Source organism: Salminus brasiliensis, chromosome 3, assembly GCF_030463535.1.
Source record: "Salminus brasiliensis chromosome 3, fSalBra1.hap2, whole genome shotgun sequence".
In the NCBI taxonomy this organism is placed as follows: domain Eukaryota; kingdom Metazoa; phylum Chordata; class Actinopteri; order Characiformes; family Bryconidae; genus Salminus; species Salminus brasiliensis.
Genome location: NC_132880.1, coordinates 25,372,334 through 25,390,678, shown reverse-complemented (window position 1 = coordinate 25,390,678; position 18,345 = coordinate 25,372,334). Strand labels below are relative to the sequence as shown.

At 41.4% G+C, this 18,345-nt stretch overlaps 1 protein-coding gene across 1 annotated transcript; it reads left to right on the top strand.

The window, feature by feature from the left end:
• The first annotated feature begins 1,228 nt into the window (after positions 1–1,228).
• Positions 1,229–17,313, top strand: spag1a (sperm associated antigen 1a). The gene is made up of 8 exons (XM_072675678.1): positions 1,229–1,650; positions 2,844–2,943; positions 6,044–6,196; positions 9,043–9,197; positions 14,108–14,249; positions 15,697–15,823; positions 16,193–16,316; positions 16,555–17,313. Exons 1-8 carry the CDS (start codon positions 1,299–1,301, stop codon positions 16,557–16,559), a joined length of 1,158 nt encoding a protein of 385 aa, XP_072531779.1. The 5' UTR covers positions 1,229–1,298; the 3' UTR covers positions 16,560–17,313.
• Positions 17,314–18,345: the final 1,032 nt, after the last annotated feature.

Below are 18,345 nucleotides of genomic sequence, written 5' to 3'. Positions count from 1 at the left end.
GCTAACAAACACAACCTACTGGAAGCCAATGTTAGCAAGGTGGAACAAAACTAACACTTAAAACGGACCCACTGGCTGGGTTGTTACTGTCAAACTAGGGCAGTGGTGGCTCAGCGGTTAGAGCGCCGGGTTGTGGGTTCGATACCCGGGCTCGGCAAGCTGCCACTGTTGGGCCCTTGAGAAAGGCCCTTTACCCTCTCTGCTCCCCGGGCGCTGGAGTTGGCTGCCCACTGCTCTGGGTGTGTGTGTGTACTCACTGTGTACTCACTAGTGTGTGTGAGTGTGTGTTCACTACCACAGATGGGTTAAATGCGGAGGACACATGTACAGTGTACACTGTACAGTGACAAATACGTGGGGCTGCCAGAAACTTCCACTGAGAAAATAAGTAATCACAGACTCATCCCAGCATTTGAGGGTCAGAACAATTTACCCAGGTCTTGCTTAATAAAGGAGTAGGATGAACTACTTGAACTGTGGGATTACTGAGGGACTCGGCCTAATGTGGTACACCTAGGCTTTACTGGGCGCCTGTCTTCCTCAAATAAATAAAAGTCAATAAAAATATGGGTTAACACAAGCCGTGATGGCATGTGGTGAAAATCACACAGCTACTGAAATGTCCAAGCACTCCATGTGAAGACCACCAAAGGTCAGCGACATGGCAATTAGGTAAAATGAATGTTATGGCAAAAAAAATGATTCTGAACGAAGCAAGCCGTGTTTATGATATCAGTATTAAACGGGAAATGCTGTCCAATGAAAAACGTATGTCCGAAATGGTGACAGGAGAAGACAAAATGTTTGGGCTTTAAATGGAAGTCAATGTAAGATAGGAGCTTATTCAATGTGAATTAGAGCATTTTTTTTTTTTTTATAGAGCATTTATCCAGAATTATTCGCAGTGTACAGAGACAGCAGCGAAATACTCTCTATATTTTATTCAAATAAGTTATTTTCATTTATTTATTTTTATTACATATTTATCCCGGTCCCTTTAAGTGTTGTTGGGGTTTCCCTGAATGCTTGGTTGCAGTGTGTGTGTGTGTGTGTGAGAGAGAGAGAGAGAGAGAGAGAGAGAGAGAGAGAGAGAGAGGGTTTCCGGCTCTGCGACACTCCGCATTACTGCAGTTCCTCCTACGGCTCCTCCTCCTTTGCGACGTCACAGCCTGCTGAGCCGGCACACGCGCGCGCGCACGCACTCCGCAGAGAGGAGGACGGGAGGCAGCATGAGGCAGGAGAGCTGATGTGTGTGTAGGAGAGCGCTGACTTGGCTTTAGAAGAGAAAAAAGCCGGCCATGGGGAACGCTCAGAAGAAAGCACCGGGGAAAGAAGAAGGAGGCTCGCAACATTCGCGGCCTGGGACCCCGGGGACCAACTGGAGCTCCAGGTCGCAGGAGTCTTCGGGGAATAAGCCTGAGGTTAATGGGACTCATCCTGTGGACAGACGGGTGGGGGAGGAAAGCCAGAGCATTAGCCCTGCAGCAAACGGGACGGGGGCAGAGAACTGTAACTTGGACGCCCCAGCTGGAGCCCTGCCCCCGCCACTCGCCCGGCTGAAGAACCAGGGCAACCTGCTGTTCAAGAACGGACAGTTTGGAGACGCGCTGGAGAAATACACACAGGCTATAGAGGGCTGCGAAACAGCAGGTGAAGTAGCAGCCCAGCGTGACTGTAACACTGCTGTGCTGTAAACAATACAGGGCTGGCATGCATCTCATTTTATTAATTAATTAATTAATTAATTATTATTATTATTATTATTATTATTATTATTATACTACACAATATAGAAGATAATATAGACGCAATTGACCTAAATGCTATTTAGGATAGTATAGCATATAGTACCTTAATGGTACAGAAACATTGTATCCAAGTCATTTAGGATCTTTTTTTTATTGGTCCATTCATCATAATATTTTTTATGACAATGTAAAAATCATCCTTCAAATTTAAGTCATGTCAGAAATGTTTTTTTTTTATTTATTATTATATATTAATCATGCAGTCATATGAACAGTACTGCTTTAAAACCTGTATATAAAAAGTAAGGTATTGAACATATATACGTATGTATTTACATGGTTTATTTAAATATAATATCAGCAGTATGTTTGCGCTATCTCAGTTGAGGTGATCTCTCATGTACGCACTGAATGCAGGGAAGTGTGTTCAGAGCCAGCTTTAGGCCAGTATTGTGTAAGCAGTGTATACAGTGTGTGTACTGAGTCATCATGGAGAAGCTATAGCAGATCTGCAGGAGTGGTTTTAGCTGTACTGTATGAGAAAAGATGTTCAGTGAGAAGGCACCGAACAGCCGATTTTTAAAGCAGAAGTGTAATATCAGTGTAAAAGGAGAGTAATACATATGCGGTAAAGGTCTTGAAGGGAAGTGACGCAGGCGCTGGGGCCTTTAAAGGCCTCTGTGTGATTTTAAGGGTGTGTTTGAAAGTGATTAGCAGCAGGTTTGGGCTGGCGCAGGTTGAGCTGGTGTAGTCGGAACTTGTCTGTCTTCTTACCTCAGGATTGTGTTGAAACTCCCTTTCAGCTGTGTGTGTGTGTATACACTTCCTGTCACCTCTCACCATAGCGACTAACACTGCGTCCCCAGAGAGATTTCCAGTACAGAAAACACACAAACTGTCTTTATATAATATTTGTATAATCATGTTTCTTTAAAGCATTGTTTTTTATTATGAAAGCATTTTGGAATGACAGATGGTGTATTAAAATACATTTATGCATGAAAAATGAACCATGTGCCAATGGATGTGTTCTGGATTGAAACACTGTTCACACAATCATTTATTTAATGTGTTGTTGTTTGTGTTCTCTGGCAGGTCTCGACAGTGCTGAAGATCTGTGTATATTGTACTCAAACAGAGCAGCTTGTTACCTTAAAGATGGAAATAGTTCAGACTGCATTCAGGATTGCACCAGGTTGGACGTCACACACACACACACACACACACACACACACACAGCTAAGTATAGTACACATTGTACAACTGTTAGTTGTGTTTTAGCTTTTAATCCACAGTTTGTGATACCAGGAATCCAGTTGTCAAATAGAAATGAAATTTTGCCATCTAAAAATTTGAATGACTATATTTGCATTGGTATTTACTATGATGAAATTTGAATTGTCACCATTATCACCATTTCTTTTGAAAGAGTTGTATGTGTAAAAACTGAATTTGTAAGAACTGCTAGTAATATATTAAAGATAATAAAAATATTAAATGTAAAAGTTAAAATGGAATTTCTATACAAAAAAGGTATGTTTCACATATATAAAAAAAAAAGGAACTGGATTTGTAAAAAACAAAAAAGTAAAAGAAAGTAAATCAATCAAACTGAATTGGAAATTCAATATTTAAAAATGAGATTTAATTTTTTTAATGGACATAAAATAACTATTTGTACACCCAAACTGGACTGTGTATCAGTAAGATATGAATTCAAATTTCAATATTTCAACCTTTTATTTTTTACTTATAACATTTCTGATATCAGGAAATTCAATAAACTGATTTAAGGAAATGTATACATTTCTGATATTAGACATTTTTTAAATCTGATATAAAGAAATTTAAAAGGTTTGCCTAAAAACTTTAACTGCAGAATCGAACAGCTAGCCTACAGAGTTTGGATTTTGCATAGTCAGTATGAACTCTGCTGTAGAAACACAGCCCTTCTGTTCTTACCTCTGTCAGTTCAGTGTGAGTGGAAAGCGTGGCTATAACACTGCAGGAGGAGGCTTGTGGTTATGTGAGAGAGAGAGAGAGAGAGAGAGAGAGAGAGCGAGAGCGAGAGAGAGATTAGCACCCAGCACAATTAGCCGAGCTAAAAAGAGCTTCACCTCCAGACTGTCCACTGTCCTTAAAAGCTTCTTCTGCAGAGAAATAGACCAGGAGAGGCAGAGTGTACAGGTGGTGTTACTGCTGTTACACAACAGAATATATTTGAAAAAATCATTAGAAACAAAAACAAAAAGAATATGTCAAAACATCAAAATGCACTGTTCACTCTCCAGCTCACACACTCCAGAAGCTGCAAAAACATCCTGTTTAAAATGCACTGTCAGTCCAACGCATTTACATACATCTGTCTGTGAAGGGGTTTCAGTCCAGACTAAATCCATGTTTAATAATACAGACTACGTTCTCCTCTTCTGTAAAGCCCTTCCACTAGATTTTGGAACATTGTTGTGAGGATTTGCTGTTGTTCGGTCCTGAGAGCATTAGTGAGGACAGGTATTGATAATGGATGATTAGTTGCGGATCCAAAATGCCACTCAAACATATCTCAGAGGTGTTGGCTGGAGCTCCAGGACTCTAGAGAAGCCTGTGCCACTGCTACACAGCACAGTGCTGTGGGGCCTTATACTCCTCTATCTACAGGATGGCATTGGGCATGGTGACTTTAGACCCATGCCTGGCTGTTCCAGAGTGTCCTAGTAAATTGGCAGTGCTTTTCTACGGCGAGTAAGCAGGCTGTGCATGTACAACTGAATGCCTGCGTCAGTAATAGGTGCACCATGAAGTAGCTGGATAGTGGTCTGGATACCTTTAAGTGCAGAGTGTATCGGTCTAAAGATACACTATGTTTAATTCTAAGGGATGAAGAGGTGGAATGTTGGTCTTTTACATAACAAGGTTTTGGCCAAATGACCCCCACCCTTCTTACAGAAGGCCTCTAGTTCGGAGATTGTCTCCTGAGAGGTGAGAGGTAATCCATAGTGGCTTTGAGTTATATTTTGTATCATTATGCTGGTATTAGAAGCCAACTTCTTTTCAGCTTCTGCCTTTTATGTGACTTTTGCACCCAGGATTAGCTGTTTTTTGTGGAATCTGTCTGAACCCCAACATATGACCAATCCACCCCCATGCTTTACAGTTTTGGTTTTTAAAAAAAAAAACAAAAAAAAAACACTTCCTTACTTTTTCCAAAAATATCTTTGTCGATAGTGGACAAAGAGTTCTGTCCACAGCACTTGTTTCCAGAGCTCATCCGGCATCTCTAGAGCTTTGTAAGATTAGGTTTCCTAAATGTGACTCCTAATGTGGCCCTATTTTAGCAATCTTTAGGTGAGCCGTCAACCGTGCACCGCGCAGCTTGATTTAGGGCATGTCAGTTTGCCCTTTCTATCTTAACGACAGGAAAAGTATGCCCTGCATGGCTTGAAACGCGCAGAAGACATGTACTAAGTCTCTTAATTATTCATGGGTGTGTTTTGGGCTTAATGTGCAGGAAACCAATCAGTGTGTTTTACCCGCCATTTAGAGTCAGGTGCGGTCTGACTTAGCCGGATTGCTATTTCAGTGGTGCAAAGCAGGGGTGTATGCACGTTGGGCACGCGTCTGTGTTGACAATTCACTGCCAAGATAGCAATGAACATCTGACTGTTGATGTCTGCCTAGGTTGGTTTTAGTCAGGGTTCACCTGTGTTTTCTGTTGCCAGGACAGCAATACGCCAGAAATTGGACACACCTAATTTCGAGACCACCACGCCCATCGACGTAGATATATTCGTAAGCACTGTTGCTGCTTTGAGCGAAGCAGGCAGAAGGCGTGAAAATAGACTGTAGGCTCATTTGTAACAATGAGCATCACGACGCACCTTGCGCAGGGTATAAGATAAAACGGTCCCCCTCCTTTCATGCAGGTTCTTGGAAGTCTTATGATTTGCCTGTCTTACAAGCATATGAGCAGTTTCTTTCAGATCTCATATTGACCTCATCTTCACCTCCACAGTTCCCCTTAACTGCCATGTATTATAAAAGCCTTCTAATAGCCTTTTGCTGCCAAGGGTGGCCAAAGAACCACAGAAGACTGTATATGTGCACAGTGCAGACTGTACCCGTCCAGCTAAAATGCTGGTGGCTTTATTTGGCACTCTTTTAGAGGGAAGGTTTATGAATGGACACTGCTTGCTAATCTGCGTAGCTGAGGTCACAGCAGGACTCATCTGCATTGGTCATGCGCTCACAGATTAGTTCTGATCCCTCTCCCTCTCTTTTATCCTATTAAAATGCAGAGCCCTGGAACTCCACCCCTTTTCTCTGAAGCCCCTCCTGCGCAGAGCCATGGCCTATGAATCCCTGGAACGCTACAGGAAGGCCTACGTGGATTATAAAACCGTCCTGCAGATAGATGTCAGTGTGCAAGCGGCTCATGACAGTATTCACAGGTAAATCTGACGACCAGCAAAAGGACACTCCCACACACACACAAACACACACTCACTCGCATTGTCTGAGCTTTAAGTAACAGTTTAGCCAGAAATACAATGCACACAGTCCTCTCCTATCCCTCAACATGCTGAGACATGTTTGGTGTCTGACATTTTCTTCTTTAGTTTTACGATGGAGCTACAACTAATCTAACTAACAAGCGGTAGAAGCTTATTCCTAATGAGTTCAGAATGAGTGGATCAGTTCAGAGAGGAGTAGTCAGAGAGGGCTCAGTTGAAACTCTGTAAAGGAAATGTCTTCAGAGGACGTATTATGAATTATATATGGTTGTCCTTCTTATTAGCATATTAATTGTATTTATGGTTTAAAGCATTAAAACGCAGATACATACTGTCACTGTCTAAAGAAATAGACATGTATGTCCACAATAGTGACTTTTTAGTTTAGGCCATTTGGATGCAGGTTAATGTAAATAAATTGCTACATGAAAATGTTTTCTATATGTTTAAATAAATTGTTTTTATAATGAAATACTGTAGCAATGAGCAATTATGTCCAATAAATGTAGCAAACTAAAAATGGGGAGAAAATTGAGTCTATAGGCTTTTCCCCACTCCCCCAATGCAGAATTCCTTTAGCTGTGTGACGTTTCAGCTTTAGTGTTTAGACAGATGGTCTCACAATTTCCTCTGATACTATAATGATACTGATACTATAATAAATAAAATTCTAGTGGATTCTATGTTGGAGAGATCTCCAGGCCCTACTGCAGAAAATCAGCCCCAAACCATGACCTTTTCACCTCCATGCATCACAGTTGGTATGGGGTTCTTGTGCTCAAATGCTGTTTCTGGATTGTGCCAACACATCCTCTTTTACAGTGTCCAGATAATTCAACTTTGGATTCATTTGTCCAAAGAACATCGTTCCAGATGTCCAGATCTTGGTCTAGTTGTTCTCTGGATTTTTTTTCCCATGAAAACTTATGTGGTCTCTTTTTGGTGGTAGATGCTAGAGCTGGGCAATATGACGATATTTTATCGTATCGTGATAAATTTTGTCATTGTGATAACAATACTAAGCATATGGAGGATACTGTTAGTGCTTAATTAAACACTGGTCAGCTGCAGGTTTCATTACTTACAGTGTAATTAGACTGGTTTAATTAGATGAAGAGCCGCAGATGTTGAGTATAAATCACTGTACTCAGTACGGGAGAGTATCTGAATAGTAGTTTTTAAGGATCTGTTGCTACAGATGTTTTTAGTCTGTGATTACATGTATCGTAGTAGATGCCATATTTTAACTTCAGCTGAGGCAAGAGCTACCTGTAGGTCTTTCTGAAGGGCTCAGAGAGCTCTTTGGATCTGGCCATGGTGATCCCACTCACTTCAACAGTCAAGAGCTCTTGTAATAAATGGGTCTGTCCTTACAGGAAAATAGTATTTTTATTAATTATTTTTTCAATAACCTTTTCACATGACTGTAGGTTGCTGTATAGGTTGTGTTTACAAAATGGCACTGGAAATGTTCTGAGAATAGTGACTAGCTCTGATGGCTGCCTGTTTTAGTAGCTAGTCATAAAAGTTTAGTGTTTTAGCTGCTCAGCAAGAAAAAAGCCAACTCAGCATCACTTTTGAATTCTTACAGGTCACAGAGCTATCGCCACCTTTCAAGGCACGGTTTATCCTAGATTCTACTTTGGTTTCACTCCATGTTTGCAGTAACTCTCGTTACTTTAAGTAATTTCTAGACTTATGTGGTTTCGTTATTTTTCATACTGTGTCAGAGAACACAAACTCCATGACCTGAAAGGATTCAAAAGTGATGCTGAGTTGCCATTTTTCTCGTGAAGCAGCTAAGATTTAGCTTCTAAAACAGGCAGCCGCTGTAGACTTTGTGTGTACCTGAATTACAGTGTAGTCCAACTATATTACATGTGCAGCAAGTTAAGCCGTTAAGCCGTTATATTTTAATTGGTGCCAATAGCAACACCACGGTTGGCCAGGTAAACAGCAAAAGGTGCAGGATCCTCTTTTAAAGGCTGTACATGTGACGTACGTAAAGACGTACCAGACGTACCAGACCACTCTGGATTTAGAATGAGTATATTAGACGTTGCAGGCATGGTCGTCCCAGCACACTGATACCATTTATTCAAATATTTTCTCCCTTCTCCACTCAGGGATCCTACTGCTTTCAATTTGACAAGAAATAAGGACTGCCACTATAAGTAATCTCTAGGTTAATCTTTGGTTCCTTTATTTTTCATACAGTGTCAGAGACCACACAAGCATGTCTACTGGAGATCATTGGACAACTTTAAGCATGCAGTTAGCACTTTACTAATTGGTAGGCTATTGGCTTTCATTGCTTGCTAGCTACATTAGTCTCACAGCTCCCATGTGAAACTGAAGAAGCAAACTGCAGACACCAAACATGTCTTGGCTGATTGACAACATCTGGCCTAAGGAGGAGGGGGAAATTTAGTCTATTGTTTTTTTTTCTTTTACCAAATATGGCTTCAGACATGCTGTATGTCTACACAGACACTGACATACAGCAAAGTGGACAGCTGGCATTATACAGTGTCCAGCTGATAGGCCAAATGAACCAGTGTTTATGGAAAGGAGAACGTTCTATACCCTTCCAAAAGCCACATACAAGAGCGGCACACCAACCACACGTCTGCGCTTGAGGTTTGTTTTAGATGCACAGAAAACAAATTGTTGCCCAGGACATGTGAGCCTATAAAACCCCAGTGTTTATTAGCTGAAGCAAAATGCTTAGGTTGGACTGGTCTGAGTAAATGAATCTTGAGTAAAGTGTTGTACCTCATCAGGATCACAAAGCTGCTGATCGAGCAGGACGGTCCGGACTGGAGAGAGCAACTGCCCGAGATTCCTGTGGTTCCGCTGTCAGCACAGCAGCACCGCAGAGAGGAGCCAAGCGCCGAGGTTCTGCAGGCCAGAGCGGCTAGAGCAGAGCAGGAGAAAGGTCTGTCATGATAATGCACAAGCACTCACACCACAACATCCTATCAGTCCAGTTAGCAATAGGATAGCGGGCCAATGTTGGACCACTGGTGGCAAAGCTGGCAACCTGCTGCCTCTCCTATAAATATATTATTTCCTTTAGGGAATTCTGGACAGTACTGACCCGGCCCAAGTTTTGTTGTTTTTTTTTTCTGTAAAATATTTGCTTCAATCTGCCGTATTGAGCTGCATTACTGGGAAATCGTGTCTGTATGTGTTGATATAGGAGTTTCTGTAGCTGTACATGGACCATTAAAAGGCAGTCTTCACCTGGGTCACCTGGAGGAGCTTGTTAGAATGATGGCAGCTTCCCTTAGCAGATCATCAGCTTTATAACCGCAGCGCTGTAACGTCACTGCCTTATACAAGCAAGAAGCAGTTGTAACTAATATCTAATACAGTGTATCGACATGGCATTTTAAAACTAGAAGGCAAATTCCAGTTTAAACCTGGACCCGAGAAGCTTATAAAAGGAATAGAATTAGCACATCGCTCTTAATTACAATTCTTATACATACTCGGTGAGGATAAGACAAAACATAATTGTGAAAAGGCCAGCTGCCCTGTACAGCGCCCTGTAGCATAAACCAGCAGATTGACTCACCAGCAAACCAGACCAGAATAAACTAGTTTAGACCATTTTTAAACCAGTTGAGCTTTTTTTCAGCTGGATGTGTGACATTTCATGATGAATAGATCATTATAAAGCTTAATTAAAATAATTTAACTTTAACTTATTGCATTAACATCGGTTAACATCATATCTCTTTTGCCTGTATTTGAAGATATGGCTTTAAGAAGACACCCCTGCTGAAAAATACAGCAGGTCAAGGTTAGCTGACCAGCGTAGAGTATATTAGATGTTTGACGGTTTAGCTGATCCACCATCATGATCGACCTTTTGACGACCAGGATGACCAGCAAAGCCAAAGCTGGTCGACCAGCATAACTAATGTGACCAGCTTGAGCGAGCATGACCACAATCAAGAGCCTTTTAACCAGCTAGTTTGCCAGCATGGGGTATGTTTTCGTCTGGATGAGCACCTTTTCAGCCACCTTGACCATCAATAGTTTTTAAAAGGTAATCAGTAATCTGTAACAGAATATCCTCCCAAACCTGATTACAGAGAATATTAGAATAGTTTAAATCAGTAATCCATGCATTCATTCACATTTATAGCAGGGTCCTCTAGAATTTGGGCAGAATGAAAGGAAGCTTGGGGAAAGAAAAAAGTGCTTTGGCTTAGTGTGGCAGCAGTGCAATGCATAAATCATGCAGATACTGTCCAGCAGTTACAGCTAATGTTCACATCAACCATCAGAATGGGAACAAAACATGGGCCTCAGGGACTTTAAGCAGGGCATGATTGTTGATTGCAGACAGGCTGGTTGGAGTATTTCTAGAACTGTTGATCTTCAGGGATTTTTTTCATTTTCAGCTCTACAGCCTCAGGGTTTCCTCAGAAATGGATAATAAAGGGGAAAAATCCAGCCAAAGTTCTGGTTCAGCAAAACTGGTTTAATGAACATGACAATGAGTTCAGTGTTCTACAATGGACTTTCCAGTCACCGGATATGAATCCAGTAGAACGAATTTGGGATGTAACAACTTGGACTGCTGTCCAGACCTGTCCAGAGTCATGACTCCTCTCTGTTAGGTGAATTCTTAGAGATTACCTCTTAAGTTTATCCTCATTTGTCCTTGTTTGCACTAGCTAGCTTTTTTTCCTCATATTGAACACACACACTCTCTCCCTCTCTCCATCATTCCCTCACTGGGTCTGTCCTTTATCTTATATGTCATAAATAAGGGTGGTGATGTTATGTATGTCCACCTACCTTCACAAATAGAAGCATCAAACCAGGCAGCGCACACCCTCACTCACTTACACCCTCACTCACTCTCAGCTGTAGGCTACTAGTCTACTCTATCTGCCTGTCTGTCTGTCCTTAGGTTTCCAGCTACTCAAATCAGGAGCAGTATACACTCCTAATGCAGGTTGTTTTTTCTCTGCAGTCTGATTTCTTTTGCAGCTGTGGTACATTTTAAAAGTAGCCTAAAAAACAGACAACTTTGACCTTTGGCTGCCTTTGGAAACTTGCCCATTTTTGCAGGAAAACCAGGAAGACCAGAAAGTTCTGGGCCAAGTACATAAAATCAGGGCTGTGACCGGAATGGATCCCTACTCCCTCAGATAAGATAAGATAATCCTTTTTTAGTCCCACAGTAGGGAAATGCACAGTGCCACAGCAGCAAAGGGATAGCAAGACACTCAGATGCAAAACGTAGATAAATTACCACTATATACACAATATAAATAATAGAAGTAAACAAACAATAACAATATTATTTACAGATTATTTACAGATAATTGCAAATTCACCCTTAATTTCACACGTGTGTGTGTGTGGGGGGGGGGGGGGGTTTATTGCACATTGTATTTTTACATTGAGGGACCCCTATTGCCTGAACATCTTAGCCATATTCCTGTCTTAGAAATCTCATGCTGTGGTTCCATCGAGTCTGAGTTAAGACTTCAGGACAAGCCTGAGATCGTACATTCATGGTCTCAAGGCCAGATTTGAGTACTAGAACACTATAACGTACATTTGAGGAGTAAGTAGTTGATTTTTCACACAAACGTCCCCTGTTGGACCCTTTGTTCCTTCTCCAAGCTCTGAGGAGGAGGTCTACAGGTTAAAGGTGTGTTATCTCTGGTTCTTCTGATTGTAAGTCTGGTTGAGGTTACATAACAGTGATAACACAGAGCAGAACACAGAGGAACAGAGCATTCTTTGAGGTGTTTAGCCCTGCTTTGTGCTACAGTCCGTGTTTATAGATAACAGAGATTACTGAACACCTCCACAGGTGATTATGTGAGGATCTAGGTACGATGTTCATTGGTGATGTTCATGTGTTTGTGTGTGTATAAAAGTATAAGAAAGTACTGTTATACAGTAAAGGCACTTTTATTAATGCGAAAACTCAAAATGGTCAATTTTTGCAGCTCAGTTTCCATATATACGGATTAGGAGTTACAGAATTTTAACACTCATCACACTCCATCCAACTCATTACAGTCACGTCATTCACTGACTCTCTTATTTAGAGAAACTAATGCAGAGACAGGAATTTTGGCCGAGGAGTCTTATTGGTGTAATGCGGTGTGCTTGCCCGGATTCGAACCCTAGTCTACCAGCTACAATATGCTACACCAACCCCTCTCTCATTAAAACAACAACAACAAAAAAAAGAGGAACATTCAAAGGGTTTTTTTGGTGACCTGCAGGTGTTCATTATGACTCACCTGTTTGCGTGATATGGTCCTGTATGAATTTGGCTCATCTTTACTTTGCACGATCAGTTCAAACAGACCGAGGCATTCAAAACAGTTTGCAAACACACACACACACACACACACACACACACACACACACACACACACACACACACACAGAGCACGGCTGACCGTGTCTGTCAGCTGAATCTTTTATGTGGAAGTGTAATTGAAGCGGCTGTGGTTCGTAATGGAACAGGGTGGCTCAGGTGTCCGTTTGGCCTCGCCGGGGAAGTCGTACATGACTGATGGCGGAGTTTAGCTGCTTGTGCTCATCTCGTATTTACACTGGGGAGTGTGTGTGCAGTCTGTCAAAGGGCTTATGTCAGACTGTGTGAGTGAGTGTCACTAGCAGAGCAAGGGATGGACATCTTTATTGAGACATAAAAGGCCCATTAGGGCTCTACAGACATGAACATTTCCGCACTGATACTCATTATAAAGAGCTAAAACTAGAGGCACCAAAATGGCTTACGTAGACTGCAACCATGAAAGAACCATATTTAGTTCCCTAAAGACCCTTTCCATGGATGCAAACATGTACATTAGCCTTATGAAAGTTGATATAAGCTTCACATCATTAACAGTTTTTCTAAACTTTAAGCAAACAAGGCTTATTTAGTGCTCTGGAACAATAGTGGAATATATTGGTGCAATATATTCCACTATATGGGGGGGGTTCTATATAGAGGTCCCCTTTTATATGAAGAAACATTTTACAAAGCAAAAAGCCTTTATGCATTCCAATAGTTAGTAATATAGTCTATAGTTCCATATAGAATCTATATAGAACCACTGCCTTTACTAAAAACCCTTGAATAACCCTTTTTTATAGTAAGTGTGTAAAAGTGTACACCCAAATGAAGAACCATAAGAATGTAGTGCTTTGCTGCTAAGAGCAACAAAACTAACAAATGTCTAAAGAATAGGAGCATGGGTCACAAAAGTGTCAATAAAAAAGCTAGAGATGCACAATGATATCAGAACAGTGTCAGTATCTGTATCTTAAATCAAACGCCCAGTGTCAGACAGGTGTTCAGATGTGTATGATATCTGAAGCAGTTAGGTGTTGGTGTATTTATGAGCAGGATGTTTAGATGTTTAGATGAAGCTAAACTACTGTACTACTATATCTGCATGTTAGTCTTTTTTTTTAAATTATTACTGCATTTGTAATCCTCTACTAATAAATGGGTTTACTCCCAGTTTCTGCGTTTTAGAAATCTATCACCATCTGCACATCAACCCACAGTTCCCATTTTGCTGCATTCCTATTATAAACAACATGCAAATTCAAACCTCATTAAACAACAGCGTCCAACAATGTGCTTATTATTACTTGTGCAATTAGATAATTATTCAGTTTGTGTTCAAAAGGATATTCTTACATTTCCATTGTCTATCGTTAAATCATATTGGCTCAGTATTGTGTCAGGTGTTGCTGGACTCCCGTTGCACGTGTCGGAGTCTGAGATTAGTGAATAGTGCACTACTGCAAGTCCAAACAACTGTTTTCTTTCTCTTCCCGCCACAGCTAGACAGGCTGAGGCCCGCTTTACTCTGCTGAAGCAGGAGGGCAACGAGCTGGTGAAGAAAGGCCAGTTCCAGAGCGCCATGGAAAAATACAGCGAGTGCCTCAAGATCAAATCCAGCGAATGCTCCATCTACACCAACAGGTATTCTTCTGAATAAACTAGGGGTTGCGATGGAGTGCGTATAAACTACAGAATTGTGATCAGTATGAACTGTAGCAGTTGTGTAAGTAATATATATATATATATATATATATATATATATATATATATATATATATATATATATATATATATATATATAATATAAATAAATAATGAAATCACCCACCTCTACCCCTAATTGCTGAACTTGACAAGAAAAGCAATGCTAACATCAGCAATGTGCAGAGTGAGAGTAGTGCTGCTTGTGAGCTTTAGAGTTCATTACACTCTGACTAATTCCAGACTAATTATAGAGCCTTAATGAAGCCCATGATACAGCAGGTACTGCAGAGTGGTGCTGCTGCAGTTTTCACTCTAATCAGCCATCTGAATGTGCTGAGAGTCAACACTGCTGAGAGGTTCGTTTCACTATGTGGGTGGGTGATATTGCTCACATTGTAATGCTTATAAGATTCCATCACAATACACTTTTCTGAGTGAATGAAGGGAGTGGTCAGCACTTTGAAACCCTTATAACCTGCATATTTAAGGAGAAAATGGTGTAATTGTAAACTGCTGGAGCGACAGGGCCACTTTGTTTTTTCTTCACAAGAATACACCGGGTTTGATACCTTATAAATATGCTTCTACAGATCAGAAGCTCAGCTTTTTCCATGTCTAACAACTTACGACATGAGATTATTTGTTTAAACACAATTGTTTTTAATTGATTGTTTGTATAGACTGTTATTATATACAATATTAGCTTAATCTGAGCCCTGGATTTCTGCTGTCAAGTCTATGGGAGAAAAGCAAACCATTTAAGCTAAGAAAAGAATAAATCAATCAGAGCCATTGCACAAGCATTTTAGATTGGCCAGTACAACAGTTTGGAATGCTGGGGAAAAAGGAAAAACACTGGTGTGCTAACAATCAGACATTGATCAAGCTGACCAAGGACAAAAACAGCAGTCATGAAAAGAAAAACCAGGAACACATCAGTGGCATCAGCCCTACAGCAGGGATGAAGATCTCACAATCTCCATCATTTGAAGAAGAGACCAAATATGAGCCTTAACCAAAGTGAAGGGAGGGTCAGAGCGTAAAGAAAAGGGGGATTTGCTCATGATCCAAAACATACAAGCTAAGCAGTGAAGCATGGTGGAGGTAGTGTTGTGGCTTGTGCCTGTATGGCTTCCTCTAGAACAGGCCTACTAATCTTTATTGGCTATAATTCAGAAGTTCAGAAAGTTCAGAAGCCAATTTATAGAGAAATGCATCTACTCTATTTGTGAGGAAACAACCAACCAAAAGAAGCTGCAGAAAAGGAAAGCTATAACGAATCAGGGATACAAACCCAGTGTTATTTCCTTTACTTTCATAATTAAAATGATTGTTTGGAGGTGATTAATTCTTTCTGAGGAACATCATCTTTTCTGACTTCCAGAGCGCTGTGTTACCTCAGACTGGACCGATACGAAGAAGCGAAGCAGGACTGTGACTCTGCACTTCAGATTGAGCCGGCCAATAAGAAGGCGTTTTACAGACGGGCCCTTGCCCACAAGGGCCTGAAGGTGATTGTTAGAATTATACTGTTATTATATTAAGAATTTTGCAGTTGATCCCTTCGTAATTCACTCAGTAGAAAAGCAGCAGACACTTCTGCAGTTAATAAAAGCAGGCGAAGGGAACTAAATGTCTAAAGCAGAAGCGGTCAATATGTATTGTTGTTCAGAGCGAGGAATTGTGTTTAGATGCTATCAGTCTGCAGTAATTAGAAACTGATCTGGGACTCGTTGTTTAGCACAGGGTAAGATCTAGCAAAGCTGTTCTAGTAAAATGAGCTATATGTTGGTCAAAAGAGAATCAATTATGAATCAATTATGATGCCAAGAGTTTTAGCAGATGAACCAGGTCTTTAAAGTTTATCATCATGTCTGCAGGATTACTTGTCCGCCAGCACTGACCTGCAGGAGGTCTTGCAGCTGGACCCAAATGTGCGGGAAGCTGAACAGGAGCTGCAGGAGGTTACGGTTCTACTAAGGGAGAGTCTACTGACCGCTCAGGGTAAAAACACCACAGTCCACACACAGAGCACTGATGAACCAACATTTTCTGTGTAGCATATTAAGCCGGCAGGTAGGTGGCTAAAGTTTGGAGGTTGTTTGGATGTTGAAAAGCAGAGGAATTCAGCTAAAAGTGGAGTGAATTTTACAACATCCCCCATAGATTGAGCTTTCCAACCAGAACACATACCCTTATGGTTCCCGTACAGAGAACTCAGTGGCCTCTTCTTTTTCTCCAGGTTGATGGGATTCGATGGAGATTATGAATGAGATGGAAAACTGGGAAGAAGAAGCCATCTTCCATCAGAGCGAGATACGGTCAATCCACCAAGAGCAGCAGCCAAGCCGGAGCTCCAGCCCACAGAGCGTCCAGTTTAAAAGCAGACGGGGATAACGAAGAGAAACCACAAGGACCATTTCATCTGCTAAAGCATCACCAGAGTCCTCAGCATCTTCTGAGGGGCTGGAGAACAACAATCAATCCGCTAATCCTCATTAAGAAGCCGGCATCTCGCCAGCTACACAGCCCCGATTCATACAGTATAGATGCATGTTGCTTTGAATGACCATTACTACAGAGCCGTGCTGGGTCTGACCGCATTTGGGAGGGTTGAATGTGATTTGGTATGACGATCTGGTAATGATGCACACACCAGTGGAAGACGTGCCTTCGTTCGGAACCACCAGTGCAGGCCACTCTGAGTAACTCGAGTAACATAAACTGACTTTCTTCTCTCAGGACCAGGGTTAATACAGTGCTGGCGGCAGCAGCGGCGGGGCGGTGGATCATTTTACTCCTGTTTTCACCGACACACATCCAGTGCTTCCAGATTCAAAAAATTAAAACATGGCAGTTGGCTCCTAGTGCACCAAAAGCTGGTTAATGTGGTACAGCAGCGACAGTAAAAACACAGAAGCTCTGGAAATCGGTCAACGGATCGGTCGTCTAATGGTTTAGCAGATGTGTGAAATGCTAAATGTTCTGTTTTAGGATGTAAGAAACACTCATTTCTGCTGTAAATTGTGCAAAAAGAAATTAAAAAGCTTTCCTAATGCTGATTCCATTTGTATTTTTAAAAAAGTAACTATTAAGATCTGTTAATATTAATAAAATTTTAGTGAGTTCCACACTAGCTAGGTTTACATCAAGGGCTCCAGCAGACTAAGATGTTGTCACCCATGGAACGCTGGTTAGAATCCCAGGTCATGTTACCAGTCATCAGCAGTCAGAACCAAAGAGACCACAATTGGCCTTGCTCTCTCTCCAGCCATCACTTCAGTGTGATGCTGACCGGCATGGGCGTCTCATCCCCGTTGCCCTACCACTGAACCAGCCCAGTCTCCTCTTCCCCGTGGCCCTACCAATGAACAAGTTCTGCACCCAACTGAAGGAGGTGAGCAGCACTGTTCTGAAAGACGTCATTACCACAGTTTTTTCTTTATGATAATTGAAAAACAAACTTGATTAAAATGGTGAATTCCTCTGCATGCGGAACATTGCATGGATGTCTGCAGTGTTCTATTTTTTGGGTTGGCATTGCCTGCGGTGGTGTGTAGGTGGGGCCCAAAATCTCAAACGTCCTCAGCATAAACGCTCAAATAACTGCAGGCTAAATCAAAACACTCAGCAAGCTTGTGGAGTTGTTCAGGAGGGTTCCAAAAATATACTGCAATTAAAAATATTGCAACAAACCAGTCCAGTCATAACTGAGCAGCAACAGAACGGGCAGCAAAAACTAGGCTGCATTAATGAACATGTGAAACCAAGACTGAACAGAATTAACAGCGTACAGTGATGAGCAGAGGTAAGCAATTTACAAAGCAGGATCTGACAGCGAGCCAGATACTTTAGGCTGTCTAATAGAAAAGTACTCCTTCACGAACTTATCCAATGAGACCAATCATGTACAAACGATGCACAAAATCATGTGGATACGGATCAGCAGCTTCAGGTCATGTACTCCTCAACCACTGGAAAGAGTGATGTGTGATGTGACGTATTTAAAGAAACTATGCTTATTTGCCGAGGG